Consider the following 18880-nt stretch of genomic DNA (forward strand, 5'->3'; position numbering starts at 1 on the left):
CCAACCAGAGAGGCCCGACACGTAGGCGTCAGACAAGGAAACAGGAGGGATGGGGGTGGACGTTACCACGCATATTCAATCCATTTCATTTTCGGCCTCGATTCCGGAACCATACTCCCGGCCTTTACCAAACTCCAATCACCTGCTCCCACCTCCTTTCTCCCACATCACCCCACCCACTCGATCCCCTCCACGTGTCACCCCACCCCGATCGGAAAGTCCATAGCTCGCACGTACCTCACCGCGTCGCACCCTATAAATACCCCCAACTAACTCAATCTCGTCCCCTCTTCGAAATCATGAGTCACTGAGCGTTTCTGATACGCAGGTCTCCTTATCATGGATAACCTATCTGCTGCTTTTTGTCAGTTATAGCGTATCAGTGATAGGTTGGGTGTGAAACAAAGACACAGGAAAACGCATCGAAGAAAGTGCGAGCGACAACTCTCGCTCTCTCACTCTCTCTCTCTCCTTTATCTTTTTCATTTCTCTCGTGTAGTGCTTATGCACTGTTGTCGTTGAAACGGCGAATCATGGAAACAAAACCCTAGAGAAAACCGACTGCGTCTCCCCGATTCAAAACTCGCCGCCTCCACCAAAACGCCGTCGTTTCGGCAGCTAATCGCCCGCCGCGGGTGTGTGGAATCCGCGCGTGAGCTTTCGAATTTCACCGTCGAGGTCTCGGAGGGCCAAAAATGTCATCTCTGAGCAGAGAGCTGGTTTTCCTGATCCTTCAATTTCTTGAGGAGGAGAAATTCAAGGAGGCTGTACATAGGTCAGTGACGCCATTTTTTTTAATTTTGAATTTTGAATTTTTTTTTGGGAATTTTGGGGGTTAAAATTTGAATTTGGTTTCAGGCTTGAGCAAGAGTCTGGATTCTTCTTCAACATGAAGTACTTCGAGGAGAAAGCGTTGCAGGGAGAGTGGGACGAGGTGGAGAAGTACCTGTCCGGGTTCACCAAGGTGGACGAGAATCGCTACTCTATGAAGATCTTCTTCGAGGTCAGAAAGCAGAAGTATCTCGAAGCGCTCGACAGGTAGTTCTAACTCTCTTTTGATTAATTTGTTCTCGAAAATTGTAAAAGAGAAATAGGAGTGTTTATTGTTCGCAAAATTAAGAAGGAAAATTTGGAGTGTTAATTGATGATTGGGGGTTTTGTGATTTGGAAATGGGCGCAGGCAAGACAGGGCGAAAGCTGTTGAGATACTGGTGAAGGATTTGAAGGTGTTTTCGACGTTTAATGAGGACTTGTACAAGGAAATCACTCATCTGTTGACTCTTGACAACTTCAGGTAATCTATTGCTGTACTGGAATTGTAAGCTTGGTTCCTTCGAGTTTAAATGCATTTGAGGTTTTGATTTCGGGGTTTAAATGTGTGCAATTTGGGGTTTTTTTTTTTGGATATGATGCAGAGAAAACGAGCAGTTGTCGAAGTATGGTGATACTAAATCCGCTAGAAGCATAATGCTGGTAGAGCTGAAGAAATTGATAGAAGCAAATCCTCTATTCCGAGAGAAGCTGGTTTTCCCCACTTTGAAGGCGTCACGCTTGCGAACTTTGATCAATCAAAGGTATGTTTGGTGTTTGGAAATGCCCTTATTTTTAGTTTGTAAATTCCGATTTTGATACCTCCTGTGTTTGTGAAGGTCGACAAATGTTGTTCTTTTGAAAGTCCATGTAATTGATTTTCATGTGTAAAATTCCTGAAGCAACAATTTTTTTTATGTGCAGTTTAAATTGGCAGCATCAGCTATGCAAAAACCCAAGGCCAAATCCTGACATTAAGACCTTATTCATGGACCACTCGTGTTCTCCTCCAAATGGAGCTCGTGCATCGACTCCAGTTACTCTTCCAGTTGCAGCTCTTACAAAGCCTTTAACTTATGCTCCTCTTGGAGCACATGGTGGAGTATGTGCTTACCTTTCTTTGTATTTTTTATGAATTTATCAATGTTGAAATTCATTTCAGTTAATGCTGACCTCGTGATGTTATATTATGCCATGTTCTCATTACGTACAGCCTTTCCCGCCGGCTGCTGCTGCTGCTGCAGCTGCCAATGCGAATGCTTTAGCAGGATGGATGTCCAATGCTAATCCGTCCTTGTCTATGCAATCAGCTCCGGTCTCTGCTTCACCCCTGCCTGTTCAACTTGGTCAAGGTTAGGTCTTCATTCTTTTAGAGCTGGTTTGCAGTTTACATCATAGCATACTTGAATATATATTCTGAGACCTGTGTATTTCACTTGCAACTCATTGTCTTTTTACAAGAAGAAGAAAATTAAATGTTTTGAAGAGATTGAAGATAAATTTCATGTTACTCCCAAGGAACAAATATTCATGTTCAGGGGATTTGTCCTTGTTTTGAAGAGATTCAAGAAACTCTTCTTTGCTAAGCCATTCGACCTGTTCATCGAGTTTTATCATACTGTTTATTTGCTTTTTGTTTAAGAAGGAAATTTCATTTGTCCCATGTCCAACAAGTAGTAGTTAGTGTGCTGAACTCACTGGTCATTGTTTTATTTGCTTGAATGATTATTAGGTGCAGCATGTTGTACTTATTGTTTGAGCTATTTTGGTAACTTGGAATACTTTTACTTTCTTAATAGTTTCTTCTTTAAAGCATCCAAGAACACCATCAACTGGTCTTGGAATGATTGATTATCAAAGCTCTGATCATGAGCAACTAATGAAACGCCTGCGGACTGCACAATCTGTTGATGAGGTATTATCAGCACCATTTCCGGATACTTATTTCTTGCATTGTGCTTCTGTATCTGGATAGTTGCTTCTAATAATGGAACTTTTACTTTCACATATTCAGGTTAGCTATCCTCCTCAACATGCTTCCTGTTCGCTAGATGACCTACCGAGAAATGTATCTTGTACACTTCGTCAGGGATCCACTGTTATGAGCATGGATTTCCACCCTTCTCATCACACATTACTTGCTGGTAGGTTGTGCCAGGAATGGATATGGATGGAGAATGATACCTTGAATATTTAGTTCTGTTTCGCTTCGATCTCTTATCCGACTTGAATAACATGTTTATGGATTTTGAGCAGTTGGCTGTAGTAATGGAGAAGTTACTCTGTGGGAAGTTGGGTTACGAGAGAAGCTGGTGTCCAAGCCATTCAAAGTATGGGAAATGACTGCTTGTTCTCTGCCATTTCAGGTGTAAATCCCAGCACTTTATAAGAACTATCAGTATACTACTATTCCTTATCTCGTTATTAAAAACATAGAATTTGTGTTTTCGAAATCCTGGTGACAGTATATAGTAAAAGGTTTCCACTCCTCAGTATCTTTACCACTGCCGTATCTTAACTTCAAGTTTCTTACAGGCGGCTATTGTCAAAGATTCATCAATGTCTGTTAACCGTGTATCATGGAGTCCAGACGGGAACTTAATCGGTATGTGCAGCAACGCTGCTTTAGCATCATTTGAATGCATATTGGAACATAACTTCCTGTATTTTTGTGGTTGCAGGTGTTGCATTTACGAAACATTTGGTTCATCTGTATGCTTATCAAGGGTCTAATGATCTACGCCAACATTTGGAGGCATGTTTTGATTCTCTTTCTTCTACTTGGAGAGGACATTGTTTGCCACTTTAGACTGATGTTTGGATTTGATTTTCTCACAGATTGAAGCCCACAGTGGAGGTGTGAATGACTTGGCATTCTCTCATCCAAACAAGCAATTGTGTGTTGTAACATGTGGAGATGATAAGATGATAAAGGTGGGTACCAAAATGTGAAGTTTCATTTAATCTTATCTTTTATTATTATTTATTTTAATATTATTATTTTGTGTTTTCTTTTGGAAAAAAAAAAAGGTTTGGGATCTGGCTGGAAGGAAGCTTTTCCACTTTGAAGGTCATGAAGCACCTGTTTACTCGGTTTGCCCCCACCAGAAGGAGAATATTCAGGTGAGATACGTTCATTTCCTGAAGTCTGGATATATAGCATGTACATAAAGGCAAGATCTTCTATGGAGAATTACTTTTCTCTTGATGTTGGTTATACTAATAATTTTGGTGAGAAACTACAGTGTCAGCAAAAATGAATTCCAGACTAGCCAAAAGAATGAAAAGAAAACAGTAACAGTAATCAAGTTTCATATAGTTGCAGCCACTTGGTGGTAAATCTCAGATGAATATAGTGAATTGTGGGTATCATATTGTTATTATATTTTAAGTGGCATGTTATATCTGTTGAGACTTCCTCTATGAATTTTCAAACTTCATATAACTAAAATAGCTTGACGTAGGAGACTAGCTCATTTTATTTTTTGTATTGGTTTATTTACCTTGAATTCTGTGTTCGTACACAATCTTACCAGTTATTTGTTTAGTAGTCCTTGTTATGTGCATTTCACTTATCTCAGATCTTGTTATGCAGGTAGAGAATTTCACAAGAGTTTTAATGATAGGATAACATTATGAGAATTGTTAACTATGGGAAAGTGACTGAGGCAAGCTTCTTCTGGTGGAGATAAATTCATGGTTTTGTAACTGCTTCGTTTTATATTTGCAGTTTATATTTTCAACTGCTGTTGATGGAAAAATAAAAGCTTGGCTGTATGACAATGTGGGCTCCAGGGTTGACTATGATGCTCCAGGGCACTGGTGCACCACAATGCTGTACAGTGATGATGGAAATAGGTAAAAGGAACATGCACATGGTTTATGTGTCCTCTTTGTCACATGTTTCTTTGTTCATGTGGCAATGTACAAATTATGACTGATCCTCTTATATCTCAGATTGTTCTCTTGTGGGACTAGTAAAGATGGTGACTCCTTCCTGGTTGAATGGAATGAAAGTGAAGGGGCAATAAAGAGGACCTATGGTGGGTTCAGAAAGAAATCTAATGGCATCGCACAATTTGATACCACAAGAAATCACTTTTTGGCTGTTGGTGAAGATAGCCAGATAAAATTTTGGGATATGGATAATACAAATGTTCTTCTCAGTATAGAGGCTGATGGTGGACTACCAGTAAGAAACCTCATTGCTTATTACTTATATTTTTAAATAGTATGAGTGGCGGATTCCCTTGTTTTGAGGTTATTCACTAATATAAGCATCGGGATTACTTCAGCCTGTTCCTCGCTTGAGATTCAATAAGGAAGGGAATCTGCTTGTTGTTACCACGGCTGACAATGGATTCAAGGTTCTTGCAAATGCTGATGGTCTTAGATCCTTAAGAGCAATTGAAAATCGATCTTATGAAGCATCAAGAACACCTATTGAGATGAAGGTTGTTATTTCTTTCTGAGCTGCACTAGACCTTCGATTGACTTTGTGTTTTTTGAAAAATTGATCTGCTCTTTAACTTGATTTACTTGATTTTCCTGGATCAGGTATCTACTTCGGCCATGGTTCCAAATATCAATCCTGCCATTAATAAAGTAGATCGTATGGATGCAAGCTCTCCTGCCAGACCTACTCAGATTCTTGTATGTGATATAAATGATAAAGTTCATATATGACTTTACTAATAGTAATAACTTAATCACAACTGACTGGTTGCTCATGGACTTGACTTATCCAAGGACAACCATAGTTCTGTAGTCATATAAAGTTTGATTAGCCATCCCCCCCTCCCTCTCAGAGTAGGTCTAAATTTCCTAACATTTGATGTAGAATGGAGTTGATCCTATGGCAAGAAGTGTAGAAAAGCGAAGACTATTAGATGATGCATCCGAGAAAAATAAACGGTGGGAACTGGCAGAGATTGTTGATCCTGTTCACTGTCGAGTGGCTACGATGCCAGATAGTAAAGATCCTGCTAACAAGGTGATTTTCAGTTTTATGGTTTTTCTATTTTGTAGATTTTGATGTCATAGGCTCATGTAATAGTTTCAAGTGTGGTCTCATTTGAGTTCAGGTTGCTCGACTTCTTTACACAAATTCTGGTGCCGGCATTCTGGCTCTTGGTTCAAATGGGGTCCAGAAGCTATGGAAGTGGAGAAGCAGTGAACAAAATCCAAGTGGAAAGGTGATGTTAACACAAGCACTAATGATATCTCTCTTCTTCTAAGCTGCATGCATTTTTGCAGAATATATAATGCTTTTAGAATGTGCCGCAACTTTCATGAAAAGATTTCTGACTTTTTTTATGGTTCAAAAGGCCACTGCTAGTGTCGTTCCGCAACATTGGCAACCCAACAATGGTCTTTTGATGACTAATGATGTCCCTGAAAACTGTGAGGAAGCAGTTCCATGTATTGCACTCTCAAAGAATGACTCCTATGTGATGTCGGCATGTGGCGGAAAAGTGTCTCTGTTCAATATGATGACATTTAAGGTAATTTAGTACTGATGTAATGCCAATGAATCATATGAAGGTTTCTATCTTCTGCCACAATTTGGATGGTGCTGCTCCGGATTGAATTGATGTTTGAGATGAAAATTTGTGGATTTGCAGGTAATGACAACTTTCATGTCACCTCCACCAGCCTCAACCTTCCTAGCATTTCATCCTCTGGATAATAACATCATAGCAATTGGAACAGAAGATTCAACTATCCACATTTACAATGTTAGAGTTGATGAGGTGACTGATTTAAGCATCTTTTTGTATATTTTTATGTAATTAAATGTTGTCTGTGATTATCAATATCAATTGGTTGCTCTGCTGCTAGGTCAAATCAAAACTGAAAGGCCACCAGAAACACATTACTGGATTAGCGTTTTCTGTTAACCTTAAGATCATGGTTTCATCAGGTGCTGATGCTCAAGTACGTGACATCCATTCTTTCTTATGTTATTGGAACAACTTGTCAACTTTTCCTGTTAATGTGTGTTTTGGTCTCTGTGTCATTGTAATTTTGTAGTTTGCTTGAAGCTGAATGTAAGTTGATTTTTAAAAGTCTTTAGATCTTGCTGCAGCTAATATAGATGCTAGGACATTTTAATTTTTTTTTTTTTTTTGTGTGTGAAAGTTCATGATTCATGTTTTCCTTTGTACCATCAACTACTTACTTGAATCTTTGAGTAATGTTAGATCCCTTATTAATCATGCCTCCCAATATGGTTTCTTTGAAAATGTGTTACAAAAAAAATTGCACTTGCAGCTATGCTTTTGGAACATGGATACGTGGGAGAAGAGGAAGTCGCTGACAATTCAACTGCCAGCTGGAAAGGCGCCTGTTGGTGACACACAAGTGCAATTCTATTCTGATCAAACTCGGTTGTTGGTATGCCATGAGACTCAACTAGCACTATATGATGCTGCTAAAGCAGAATGCATTCGACAGGTATAGAACGTCTTGGCATGAGTTACTCTTGTTTGTATGCAACAAATCCCTGATTTGTTAAATAATCTTGCAGTGGATGCCGCAAGATGTACTGCCTGCACCAATAACATGTGCAGCATATTCCCCCAATAGTCAACTAGTCTATGCGGGTTTTACTGATGGCAATATTGGAGTATTTGATGCTGATAGTCTGAAATTAAGATGTCGTATTTCCATGTCAGTGTACTTGGCACAAGCATCCCCAAGCAGGTATTCCGAGCACTCAGTTATTCTTGGTTTATGAGGTGGCTTTACCACTAAATCCTATTGTCTTCTAAACCAACATTGCCCTACTTTGTGACAGCCAAACTGTGTTCCCGCTAGCTCTTACAGCACATCTGCAGGAGCCATATCAGTTCGCCGTTGGACTGACAGATGGATCTGTTAAAGTTATAGAGCCCTCAGACGCTGAGGGGAAGTGGGGAGTTACAGTGCCTGTTGATAATGGAGCACAGAATGGCTGGACAGCAACATCTTCGTCTAACAATCCTGCTTCTTAATTAGCAGCTCCAGCGAGCAAGTCTATGTCTATTTCCTTGTATTGATTTGTATTCTATTTGTGTAGTATAGCGGACTTGTAGGTTGGTGATCCACATATGTGCCTCACCCAATGTGTGAGCAAATAGAGATCTAATGGTTAGGGCAAAAATTTATGTATATACATATGTTTTCCATTATACATGTGTTAATTATTTATTCAAATATATGGTTCCTTTCTTCTTTGCTCCAATTTTACAGTTTGCAAAGTTTATGTGGACGTGTAGACCTTGGATGTCATTGTCAGGTAAACATAAGAGGCAGAAATTGAATATGAGGCTCCGCAGGAGGAGACTTGTCCGTGTGATGTTCAGAAATAGGGTAATGCTTATATAGTAGTTATCTAGTGGAAGTTACTTGGTGCTTGGAGTCTTTGAATGGTTTTCTATATGATAAGACCGGTATGGTCGATGCAGATGTTTTTGGATTCAACTGCTTCACTTGTCAAATGCTTTTATAGCTGATGAAATACTTCCATCAAAATTTGTCGGACGATCAAAAGTGCTTTCGATTCCGAAAGTGCTTTTAATGCTTCCAGAAACTCTTCCAAACAAGGTCCGACCCGGATGGTGGTTGGAGGTTGGAACATTTTAATTAATTATTGTTACTTATGAAGTCATGACGCCCATTATTTAGGTCACCATGAAACTAAGACTAGCCTTAATAGCCTTTCTTGAAATGGCAAAATGAACAGATCTTATTGTAGAAATCTGTTCGAGGCCAAATTCAATCAAATATTTCCGGACTAAAACATGTCACCTCATGGAGTTTTCCTGCCGATTCCATCTTCCGGACTGCTCTCCTAGCATTATTGTAACTGAGCAAAAAACAAAAGGACAGCCCACATATAATGCCAGAGGCACCCTACTTGGACGGTCCTAACTCCTAAAGTTGGGTCGAAGCCAACGATTAGTTCCAATCATGCCATGTGGTCTTGACCAAGAAATTATGTTATATAATTACACAGACAAAAAATCTGAATCTCAGGCTTCTGGTATACATATAAATTCTGGGGTACTGTTCTTCATTTGGCTCTGCATGTGTTATTATTGTGCTCACTGATTGATGTCACTGTAGAAAGAAGCGGTTTTTCAGATGGGATGTGTGTCTCCGTGACTGTGTATTCCTTGGTCTTTCCAACAAGCAAGTGCTGTGTAACATGACAAACCCTAGCTTAAACCCTAAGTAAAGAACAATGTTCATTGTTGTGCGATGTCTTAACTTGATCGATAGTATTGGAGGGTTTGTATTTTAGTGGTCAGTACAATGATTCAATGAATGAGTTCTGAAGAACTCTACAGATAACCTGTAGGGATAAGCTGTTTCATGTCATGTATAAAATAATCAAAGAGCTATAAAATCTACTCAACCACCCAACCTAACAAGAAAAGAATGAAAAAAAAGGTGATCAAGTTCATCTCCAAGGGGATATATATAATTATATATGGATGTAATCATTCAATTTTACATGGAAGATGAAAATCTTTTTCTCCTCGAAAACAATTATTGGAATAGGACTTTAAGAAAAGATAATTTTACTTCCTCACAACTACCATGCTTTAGCATCTACAATAATGAGAAGCAAACAAAAGTTGCCCCAACTTATTGTTACCAATGACCCAACGTTTCAAACATGATGTTCGATCAGATGAGTCGCTTCAAATTTGATAAAAATGAAACATTGTTTGGAGATGGTCTAAGATCGCTTTGATTTGATCAGGTTTTGGATGTTGGTGGTAGTGTACCGGTATGGTGGTTGTGCGGATGCAGGTGGCCAGAGTTGGATTGAATTCATCAGTGGTGATGGTGGAGGATTTGATGCTTTGAGCTTGACTAGCCAGCAGGGATTGGGGATCCGAGTCATCACTTCAGTTGTTGCCAAATTCTGATTGATAATCCAAGTCACCTTTGATTATGACCCAAATAACTGAATAAGGCTAGATGAACCAGCTCTAAATCTATAAACTAAGGGATAGTTTTAAGAGACTGTGAGGGATAAATGATTTTGACGGTTGAAAATAAATATACAGTTTTAAGTTGTTATAATTTCTGCTTTTATATTTAATGTATGTGGTTGAGATGCATTTGTCTCTCACAGTCCCTTAAAACTGTCCCTTAAGTGAGCAAATCTGATATACAGATTTTATCCAGAGTGATGCTCCGCTTTGAAATTAATGCGTGAAGTTCGAGTTTTCGGTCACTTTCGGTTGCATATCCACATCTCGACCGTTCAGTGTTTAGGTCCTACTGTATAGATCATCTCTGCAAATTTTCAGCCAAATTGATTATCGTTAAGGTATCTAACTCGCTTAAACCAATGGACGGACTGAATCTGTCAACTTGAACCGTACTGGCTTTAAAGCAGTTATCAATGCCTTAAGGATCATCAATTTGGCTGAAAATTTACAGAGATGATCTATACACTAGTACCTAAAAACTGAACAGTTGAGATATGGATATGTGACCGAAAAGTGACCCAAAACTCGAACTTCACACGTTAATTTCAAAGCTCTGCTATGCTCTGGATAGGATATGTGTGTGTGTGTGTGTGTGTGATCAAGAGAGGACATTCATAAACTTAAAAATGAGGATGTTTTTATTTTTAGTATGTATGTATGTATCTATACTATTATTTAGGGGAGGGCAGAAACCGAACCGGGAGGGCAAAACCGGCCGAACCGGGCCGAAAATATGGTGGCGGTTACCGAACCGGAAAAAGCAGTGCAAAAATCTTCAGCTTTCGAACCGGACCGGATTGAACCGGGTCAGAACCGGGTTAATATTCTGAACCGACCGCAAAAAACCGAACCGGCCTATTTATTATATTTATATATATTTTTATTAGTTTTCTTATGTGTCAATTTATGACTGGTGGACATTTGGTTGCACATAGAACACTCGCACCCGATCATGCCTAAACCTAAGTAACCCTAACCAAGTACGATCTCATTCAGTCTCCACTCTTACACTCGGCCTCCCATCTCATTCTCTCTCTCTCTCTCTCTCTCTCTCTCTCTCTCTCTCTCTCTCTCTCTCTCTCTCTCTCTCTCTCTCTCTCTCTCTCTCTCTCTCTCTCGACTCCACACCGAGCCCGACTGCACACCACCGCAACGACCGCCTCAATCTTGTTGCAGAACGCTGCTGGCTGCCCGCCGATCTTCACGCTGAGCCCGATCTTGCTGCAGAACACTGTTGGCTGCCCGTCGATCTTCACGTCGAGCCCGATCTAGCTGCAGAACGCTGTTGGCTGCGCGTCGATCTTCACGTTGAGCCCGATCTAGCTATAGAACGTTGCTTGCTACCCGCCGATCTTTACGCCGAGTCCGACCACGCCGATCTTCACATTGATTTGCAGTTTTGTCGCCTCTCTGACATGGACTCGGTAATTCACTTCTCTGTTTTCACTTCGATCTTCATGGACTCTCTATTGTGATAGTATTTCTGTAAAACTTGTGAGGATTCAGATTGAACTTGTGAAACTTTGGATTTTAGGGTTCGGGTTAAAATCTTCATTGTTCTTGATTTGATTTAAACTTTCAGATACTTTCTCGTTAACTTGTTGTTAGCTTGGAGTCTGTTGTTAACTTGTTCATGGGAGTCTGTTTTTAACTTGGAGTTTATTGTTAACTTGTTTATTGGACTTTGTCTATCTGTGTGTTTTTATTTTGTAGATTGGTGATGGGATGTCACAGACTCCAACTCAGTCTAGCATCGGAACTACACCAGCTTCGGCTGAAGTCGGACAACTCCTCATGTCTCCTCCTGCCGCTGCAACACCAACTTCTGCAGCAACCGGTGAAGCTGAAGAACTTGGGAAGAGGAAGAACCAGTCAGAAGTCTGGGAGCATTTTGTGAAGCAGAAGAATCCAGATGGTTCGAAGATGGCGAAACCAAGAGCCAAGTGCAAATACTGCCCCCAGACCTATGCCTGCGATTCCAAAGCCAACAAGACAACATCGATGAGGACTCACATGCAGTACCAATGCAAGAAGTGCCCGGCTTACATGCTAGCAAAAAGGCAGAAGTTCTTTTCTTTCGATTCTGCTTCCTCAGGTGGTAATTTAGTTGCTTTAGCTTATGATCCCATGAATTGTAGAAGAGCATGTGCTAGGATGATTGTTAGGGATGAATTGCCATTTAGTCATGTAGATGGGGAGGGATTTAAGGAATTCATGAAAATTGCTCAACCAAAATTCACAGTACCTAGCCGTAGGACAATCTGTAGAGATATCTGGGATCTCTATTAGTTTGAGAAGGAGAAGATAAGGGAGTTTGTAGCTAGGAATAATCTGAGGGTATCACTTACCACTGATACTTGGACTTCGGTCCAGAATATCAATTATCTTGTCCTCACTGCCCATTTCATAGATGAAACTTGGGTGCTGCACAAAAGAATTATCAATTTCTGTGTTATTCCGAACCGTAAGGGAAAGACAATAGGTAAATTGATAGAGTCTTGCTTGATTAATTGGGGTATCGAGAGGGTTTTTAGCATTGTAGTTGATAATGCTTCTAGTAATCAAGTTGCACTTGATTACATGAAGGAGAAGATTGGAAATTGGAAATGTTTAGTGTTAGGTGGGAGTTTTTTGCATGTTAGATGCTGCTGCCATGTGTTGAATCTGATTGTGAGGGATGGGATGGAGGAGCTTGATTCCTCCATCGATGCAATTAGGAATGCTGTTAAGTTCATTAGAAGTTCACCTGCTAGACTTGACAAGTTTAGGAAGTGTGCTTCAAGAGAGAAGGTTGAACATAAGGGGGGTATAGTGCCTTTGGATGTCTGCACAAGGTGGAACTCCACCTATTTCATGTTGGACATTGCCGTTAAGTATCGGCAGGCCTTCTCTAGGCTTGAAGACGAGGATCAGCAGTATGAGAACTATTTTCTGGAGAGAGTTGGAGGAAGTAAAAGGGTTGGGCCGCCTAAGAATGAGGATTGGGAGAAAGCTACGAGATTAGTGAAGTTCCTTAAAATCTTTTATGATGCAACCTTGAATTTTAGTGGGACTAAGGTAGTAACTTCAAACCAGCCTATTCAATGGATTTGTACCATAGTCGATGAATTAGAAGAATGTGCAGCTAGTGATGATCCTTTGATGGTTAGCATAGGGTCCTCCATGAAGAAGAAATTCGACAAGTATTGGTTGAGGTTAGAGGACATTAACACAGTTTTGTTGCTTGCTGTTGTATTGGATCCAAGATACAAATTATTGTATCTTGAATACTTTTTTCCAAAATTGCATCCGGACAGCAGCATGGTGCAATTTATGGTAGATGAAGTGAAGAGGTCCCTCATGCAGCTATACAACGAGTATCACCAATCTGATCCTGTGGCTGCACAAGCCTCAAATGATCTAGCACAGCCTCTTGTTGATGATAGTGCTTTTGCACAAGGAGATGATGACTCACATGCTGCATCACTAAATAAGTTTATGAAGCTTAGGAAGGAGAAACATGTGGTGGAGATCAGGAATAAAGTTGACAAGTATTTGCTTGTAGCTGCGGAGGACCCTGCGAACAAAAATTTTCAGCTTTTAGATTGGTGGAAGGAGAGTGCTGTTAGGTATCCAATTCTGTCCAAGATTGCAAGGGATGTCTTTGCTGTTCCAGCTTCGACAGTGGCTTCAGAGTCTGCATTCAGCCTAGGGAAAAGGGTTGTGGATCCATTTCGAGCATCATTAACTCCAAACATGGTTGAGGGGCTGGTTTGCCTCAACGATTGGTTAAGGGGTGGAACTTTTAATGAATACAAGGAGCCTACTAGGTCGGAGCTGGAGCTTTATGGTGAACTTGAAAAGCTTGAATCAGGTAAATTTGTTATAAAATCCATTTGTTATTTTCTATGTTGTTGAATTTCAAGTGTCAAACTAATAGAAATTTGACAATTTGTTGCTGTTTTGATTGGTAGGGAGTGTCATAACTCAGGTGGACGTTTCTGCACAAGAATGAATGATGCTTTAAAGTAGAGAGATGCGTGTTATGCTGCTGTTTTGGTGTTGGCTGCAGATTTGCATATAAGAAGTTTTTATGTTTTCATGAACTGTTTTTAAGTTTGAAACTCCTTTGTGAGTTAAATTTGGGTCTGTAATAACTAATGGACTAGCTATCTGTTTCTGGACTTGTGGTTAACTGGTTGTTATGAACTAGGCTCTATGGTTTATGACTTTTAAGTTTGTAGGATTTTCCTAACTTTTTTCCTTTTCGGACTTTATGAAACTGTGTATTGAACTGCATTTTTTCCTCTTTATGCTTGTTGTATTGAGCATTTCATGGGTAGGTTGTGTTTTGCATGTTTATGCTTGCTGCAAATTATTTGGGCCAATTGGGCCCTAAATATTATGTTTGTTTTAACTTAATATTTGTGTATTAATAATGGATTTGTAATTGGGCCCTGAATACTGAATAAATAAATAAAAGCCCATTTAGAACCGAACCCGAACCGGGCCGCACCGAAAATTCGGGTCTCCGAATATTTCGGCCCAGCCCATTTAAAAACAGTTGTCGGTCCAAATTTAGGCCCAACCGAGGACTCCGGGTCGAAGTCGGGTTCGGCCCAAAACCGAGCCGGGCCGACCCGAGCCCAGCCCTACTATTATTAAGAGAAGAGGCTTTGTTAGCTAAGATTTAAAATTTTGACAGAATTGACCCTAGAAGATTAATAACCTTTGAGAATTAATTAAATCACAAAGATAATTAAGACATTTACAAAATATAACTTTATGATTTTTTTTTATTTCAAAAGTACCCACAAGGCCACAACCCACTTTTCTCTTTCACATTTTCTTTTCTCTGTAATAACCAACTATTTTCTTTTTTATTTTCTGAAAAAAATAAATAATAATAACTTGCACATGCAGCGTATGTGTGGCGAAATGCTAGTTTCATAATCTAAACCACTCATTTTCTAGTTACATACACACATATGAATTCTACAAAACAAAAAAATTTGAGTAAAAACAGCAAGAACTTTATTGATTAAGTTAAACGATTACAATCAAAAGCTAAAGCATCCAAAATGCTTTCTGGAGCTTGGTCTCTCCATACTTGAGTAGTATTGGATTCATAAGCAATGGCTGCTAACCTATGTGCCATAAAAAATTAGTCAAATTGGAAAACTTTTAATCATTTGATTAACACAATGTTCGTTTTAATTTTATCTAACGGTTTATATTTTTTTTACACAATTTTGAGTGAACAAATGATTAAGAATTTGGTTGATTTTTTGTAAGCACAATTCTTGCATAAGAATCTAAAGGATCAACGGTTAAAATCATAAAATTAGGTCATATACTAGTGTAAAATAATAAAAATTTTCAAATTTTTCTTCTCTTGATCCTCCATATATATATATATATATATGTATATATATATGTATCAACTGATGTGACATAACCATTCACAAATTAGACACTTTCATTAAATATGCTACTACATTAAGGCGGATTCTAGGTACATAAAAAGATGGTTCACTTGACATTATTACTAACTCATTCTTTATTTTGGGCATCTCTGCAATTTTGGGACTAGATTTGGCCCCCCAATTGTCATTGATTTTGGGTTTGGGACCTGGACTGATGGTATTTGTTTGGGAGATCGCTTACCAATATGTCTGTTGTTACCCTTAGAGCAAGTTCACCCGTGGGTCATCTACTATTCACTACTTTTTATGTGTATTTTCACTCTCTTGGTCCCGGACACAGTATATTTCATGCCCTGGGTCGCCCTGTGTCACTTTCTGGGTCACCCTGGTGACCTACAAGCTGACCTGGACACTTGGTGACCCAGATCTTATTGGAAACTGTGCCCGTGACTTAGAGAGTGAAAATAAACACTAAAAAATAATGAATAGTAGGTGATCTAACCGGTGAACTTGCTCTTAGTCACCTTTGGTTTCTTTGGGTTACTTAGGTTCAATAATTTTTTCAGTTCTATGTAATATTCAATTTTATTTTTCTTGTTGGAATTGCATGATCATCCAAATCACTAGCTACCAGAATTAATAGAGCATCTTTAGCAGACTCTCTATTGTGGCTCCTTAGCTATTTTGGATAACATGTTTAGTTTTTTATCTATTTTAGCAACTGAACCAGACTCCTAAGCGGCTCTCTATTATAACTTTTAGCTATCTCGCTCCTAAATATAGAGAGCGGGATGAGGCTCTCTATAATTTAAAACATTCATTTTAAGTTATTTTATGTAATTTATAAATACATTTAAACTATTTAATATTCATTTAAAAATTAATATAAATTCAAAACTAGCTAAAATAGATAGCATTGATGCAGACGTAATTCTAAAGTGGCTAGCTAAAATGAATTTTTAGCTATTTGAGTTAAAATTTGACTCAAAAATAGCTAGCATTGCTAAAGATGCTCTTACACAGCTGATTTTTTTTAATAACACAGCTAATTTATAATCGACCACGATGAGTATGTTTCATAATATTATTGTTTTTGTTTTCTTTTCATAATATGTCCTCCATCCCCGTTTGTATTTTTTCTTTCAGTATTAATAAAATTCTGAGAGAGGACACTGAGTTAGTAAAAAAAAAAAAATATTATTGTTTAGTTTCAATGTTTTTTGCTTTGTTTATTTCTCATTGCATTTTTGCATTGTTGGATTATAATCCATCTTATTATTCAATATAGTGTTGTTATTTTTCCTATTTTTATTTATCTTTTAACAATGTTAGCTTTTCTATTAAGAAATGAAAAGATTAGCTAAAATATCTTTGACAGAAAATGATCAACGACCTTTTGTCTGCCAACTGTGATATCCCAAATATTCTCTTGAATTAAGAAACATGCGGCTACGTACGTTCATATCTGGATATTCACACTGCCCCACTTCCACAGTTCCTAGAAGCTTGATCAACTATACGGCGATGAACAGGAACTTATGCCTTTTTGGTGTCTAGTGTGATACTATAAAACTCAGACTAATATGAAAGTTCGAAATCTTTGGTGCTTTTAGATTATTTTTATAAGTTTGCGATGAATATATATAAGCAAAATTAGCAGACACATATGTTGGCAAAACTTCCACGTCGAAAAGTTGGATCATCAAAAGCTTACATTAAAAAGAAAGTTGAATGAGCTTGGCGACAGCTAAAGAAGGAAACCATACTAGGATATATGCTAATATTGGTTTGCAAAAGGGAGAGCATCTCAAAAGAACAATCTAGCTTAACCATATACGAAACTTCTCTTAGATTTGGTATCTTTGCATCTTTGATAGATTATGCCACCCAAAACATAATTGGGTTTTAGCTGCATAGTTTATATGACTTACGTTGTCCAATTTCTTACGAGAACTTTCTTAAGACAAATTATTTCGTTGCTTTGACGTCTCGATAAAGAACTTTGTTTCACAATATATTAATTGAAATTCAGACATTTGCAATGCGATGTTGTGAACTTCATTATTATTATTATTATTATTATTTTAAAGGACCTTTTTTAAAACATTCTTAGCCACTTGGTGACCAACAGAACACCATTAAACAAGTCTGTTGGTGAAGAAATATAGGTGAAGAGGAAGAAATTTCAAAGACATTTGTGGATTGCTAAATGTTTGAGTTTTAGTGTGTTAGCATGAACAATTCATTAGGCGTCAAACAACTTAAACACAAAATTGATCCGTCTTTAACACTTTTATTTTTATTTTTTTCCTTTTATTACTCATTATGTATATAATTTTTTAAAGATATTAAATTATGTTTTATCTCTTTCATCACACGACTAATTCAATCTATTGGATTACAGTACGTTAGACGTGACATAGCATGCCTGAATTTTAGTTGTGCAAACTTTATAGTGGTAGACAAGTGAAATTAAATCAAGCTAAAGTGTTAAACCAAGTTTCTATGATTAAAAAGAAAGTTAAAAGAAAAAAGACAAAAGAATAGCAGGCATAATTAGAATGGCACAACATTAGTACAACACACACAATTAAGGTGTGAGTCGTCATTGATATTGTTAATGAAACCTGATTCCGTTTCTCTAAGAAAAAAGAAAAAGAGGTTGGCATATTATTCCTGCCGTGGGCTAAGAAGTGAGTGATTACGAAACCAGACCAAGTTAGATCCTAAACATGTCATGCTTGCAGTGGAAAAGAACCACAAAATTATGCAAATAACCAAGCAACTTTAGTGTCTAAGAAAACACGAAAAGACAAAGATTGAAATGCATGGTTTGAAACTCTTCCTCTGTCTATGCCTTAATGTCCATCAACCCACAAATTAGAACAACTAAGCAATTCACTCATTTTCAATCTAGACTTGCTCATGGGAAAACCCAAATCCAATCGAGTGTTTGAAGACTTAAGGAATAAGAAATTTTCCTATCATTTTAATCCATATGGGATACCAATCATACAAGACAACTCGGGAAATAGTCAATTTTCTTTTTCTTTTGGAAACAACAAAAGAAAAATATCTAACAAAAAACACATCAATTATATGTTAGTAAAAACAAAAAACATTATTAGAAAAAAAAGGTTAAAATAAAAAATAAAAGTGTGCGGCTATTGCCACCATACTAACTACTTTGTTCCTCCTACAAATTTTTGATTTATTAAAAGGGATTTTGTCTATTTACCCCATTTTTAGAGATTTTTTTTCCATTTACCCAATTAAGTTTTTTTAATTCCCTCTTACCCAAAACACTCTAAGGAGGTATTCCCTAATACCCCATTAAGATTGTTTTTAATACCATTTTACCCTCACCCCTTTGTTACTTAGAGAGAGAGAGAGAGAGAAAATGGAAGAGAGAGAAACCATAGGAGACTTCGCAGGAGCCCAGTCACCGGCCAACATTCGCCGGATTCCGGTCGCCGGGTGCCAGAATCCGGCCACCGGCTGCCGCCCACCGGAATTTGCTGAAAATCTCACCGTAAAAGTTTTTTTGCCCCCAATAGACATCTATTGCCCCTTAATAGAGAGGCAATAGATGTCTATTGCCCCCTAATTGACGTCTATTGCCCCCCAATAGACGACTATTAGCCATGTATTGCCCCCCAATAGACATCTATTACC

The 18880-nt window shown here is 38.3% G+C and overlaps 1 protein-coding gene across 1 annotated transcript; it reads left to right on the forward strand.

Annotated features, from left to right (window-relative positions):
• The first annotated feature begins 313 nt into the window (after positions 1 to 313).
• On the forward strand, positions 314 to 8035 carry LOC112197528 (topless-related protein 2). The gene is made up of 25 exons (XM_024338254.2): positions 314 to 775; positions 859 to 1038; positions 1181 to 1294; positions 1416 to 1574; positions 1735 to 1912; positions 2024 to 2162; positions 2610 to 2725; positions 2825 to 2954; positions 3067 to 3176; positions 3346 to 3415; positions 3492 to 3565; positions 3649 to 3744; positions 3841 to 3933; positions 4541 to 4668; positions 4768 to 5002; positions 5106 to 5264; positions 5368 to 5463; positions 5651 to 5803; positions 5895 to 6005; positions 6138 to 6314; positions 6435 to 6563; positions 6652 to 6747; positions 7084 to 7266; positions 7340 to 7515; positions 7610 to 8035. Exons 1-25 carry the CDS (start codon positions 696 to 698, stop codon positions 7803 to 7805), a joined length of 3378 nt encoding a protein of 1125 aa, XP_024194022.1. The 5' UTR covers positions 314 to 695; the 3' UTR covers positions 7806 to 8035.
• Positions 8036 to 18880: the final 10845 nt, after the last annotated feature.

The sequence above is a fragment of the Rosa chinensis genome, chromosome 4 (genome assembly GCF_002994745.2).
Source record: "Rosa chinensis cultivar Old Blush chromosome 4, RchiOBHm-V2, whole genome shotgun sequence".
NCBI lineage: Eukaryota > Viridiplantae > Streptophyta > Magnoliopsida > Rosales > Rosaceae > Rosa > Rosa chinensis.

Excerpts from the sequence above, each read along its gene's own strand:
- LOC112197528 (XM_024338254.2), top strand. The coding sequence starts at position 696 with ATGTCATCTCTGAGCAGAGAGCTGGTTTTCCTGATCCTTCAATTTCTT. Across the intron at positions 3,745-3,840 it reads GAGATGATAAGATGATAAAG|GTTTGGGATCTGGCTGGAAG; the intron begins GTGGGTACCAAA and ends AAAAAAAAAAAG. Across the intron at positions 6,748-7,083 it reads CATCAGGTGCTGATGCTCAA|CTATGCTTTTGGAACATGGA; the intron begins GTACGTGACATC and ends TTGCACTTGCAG.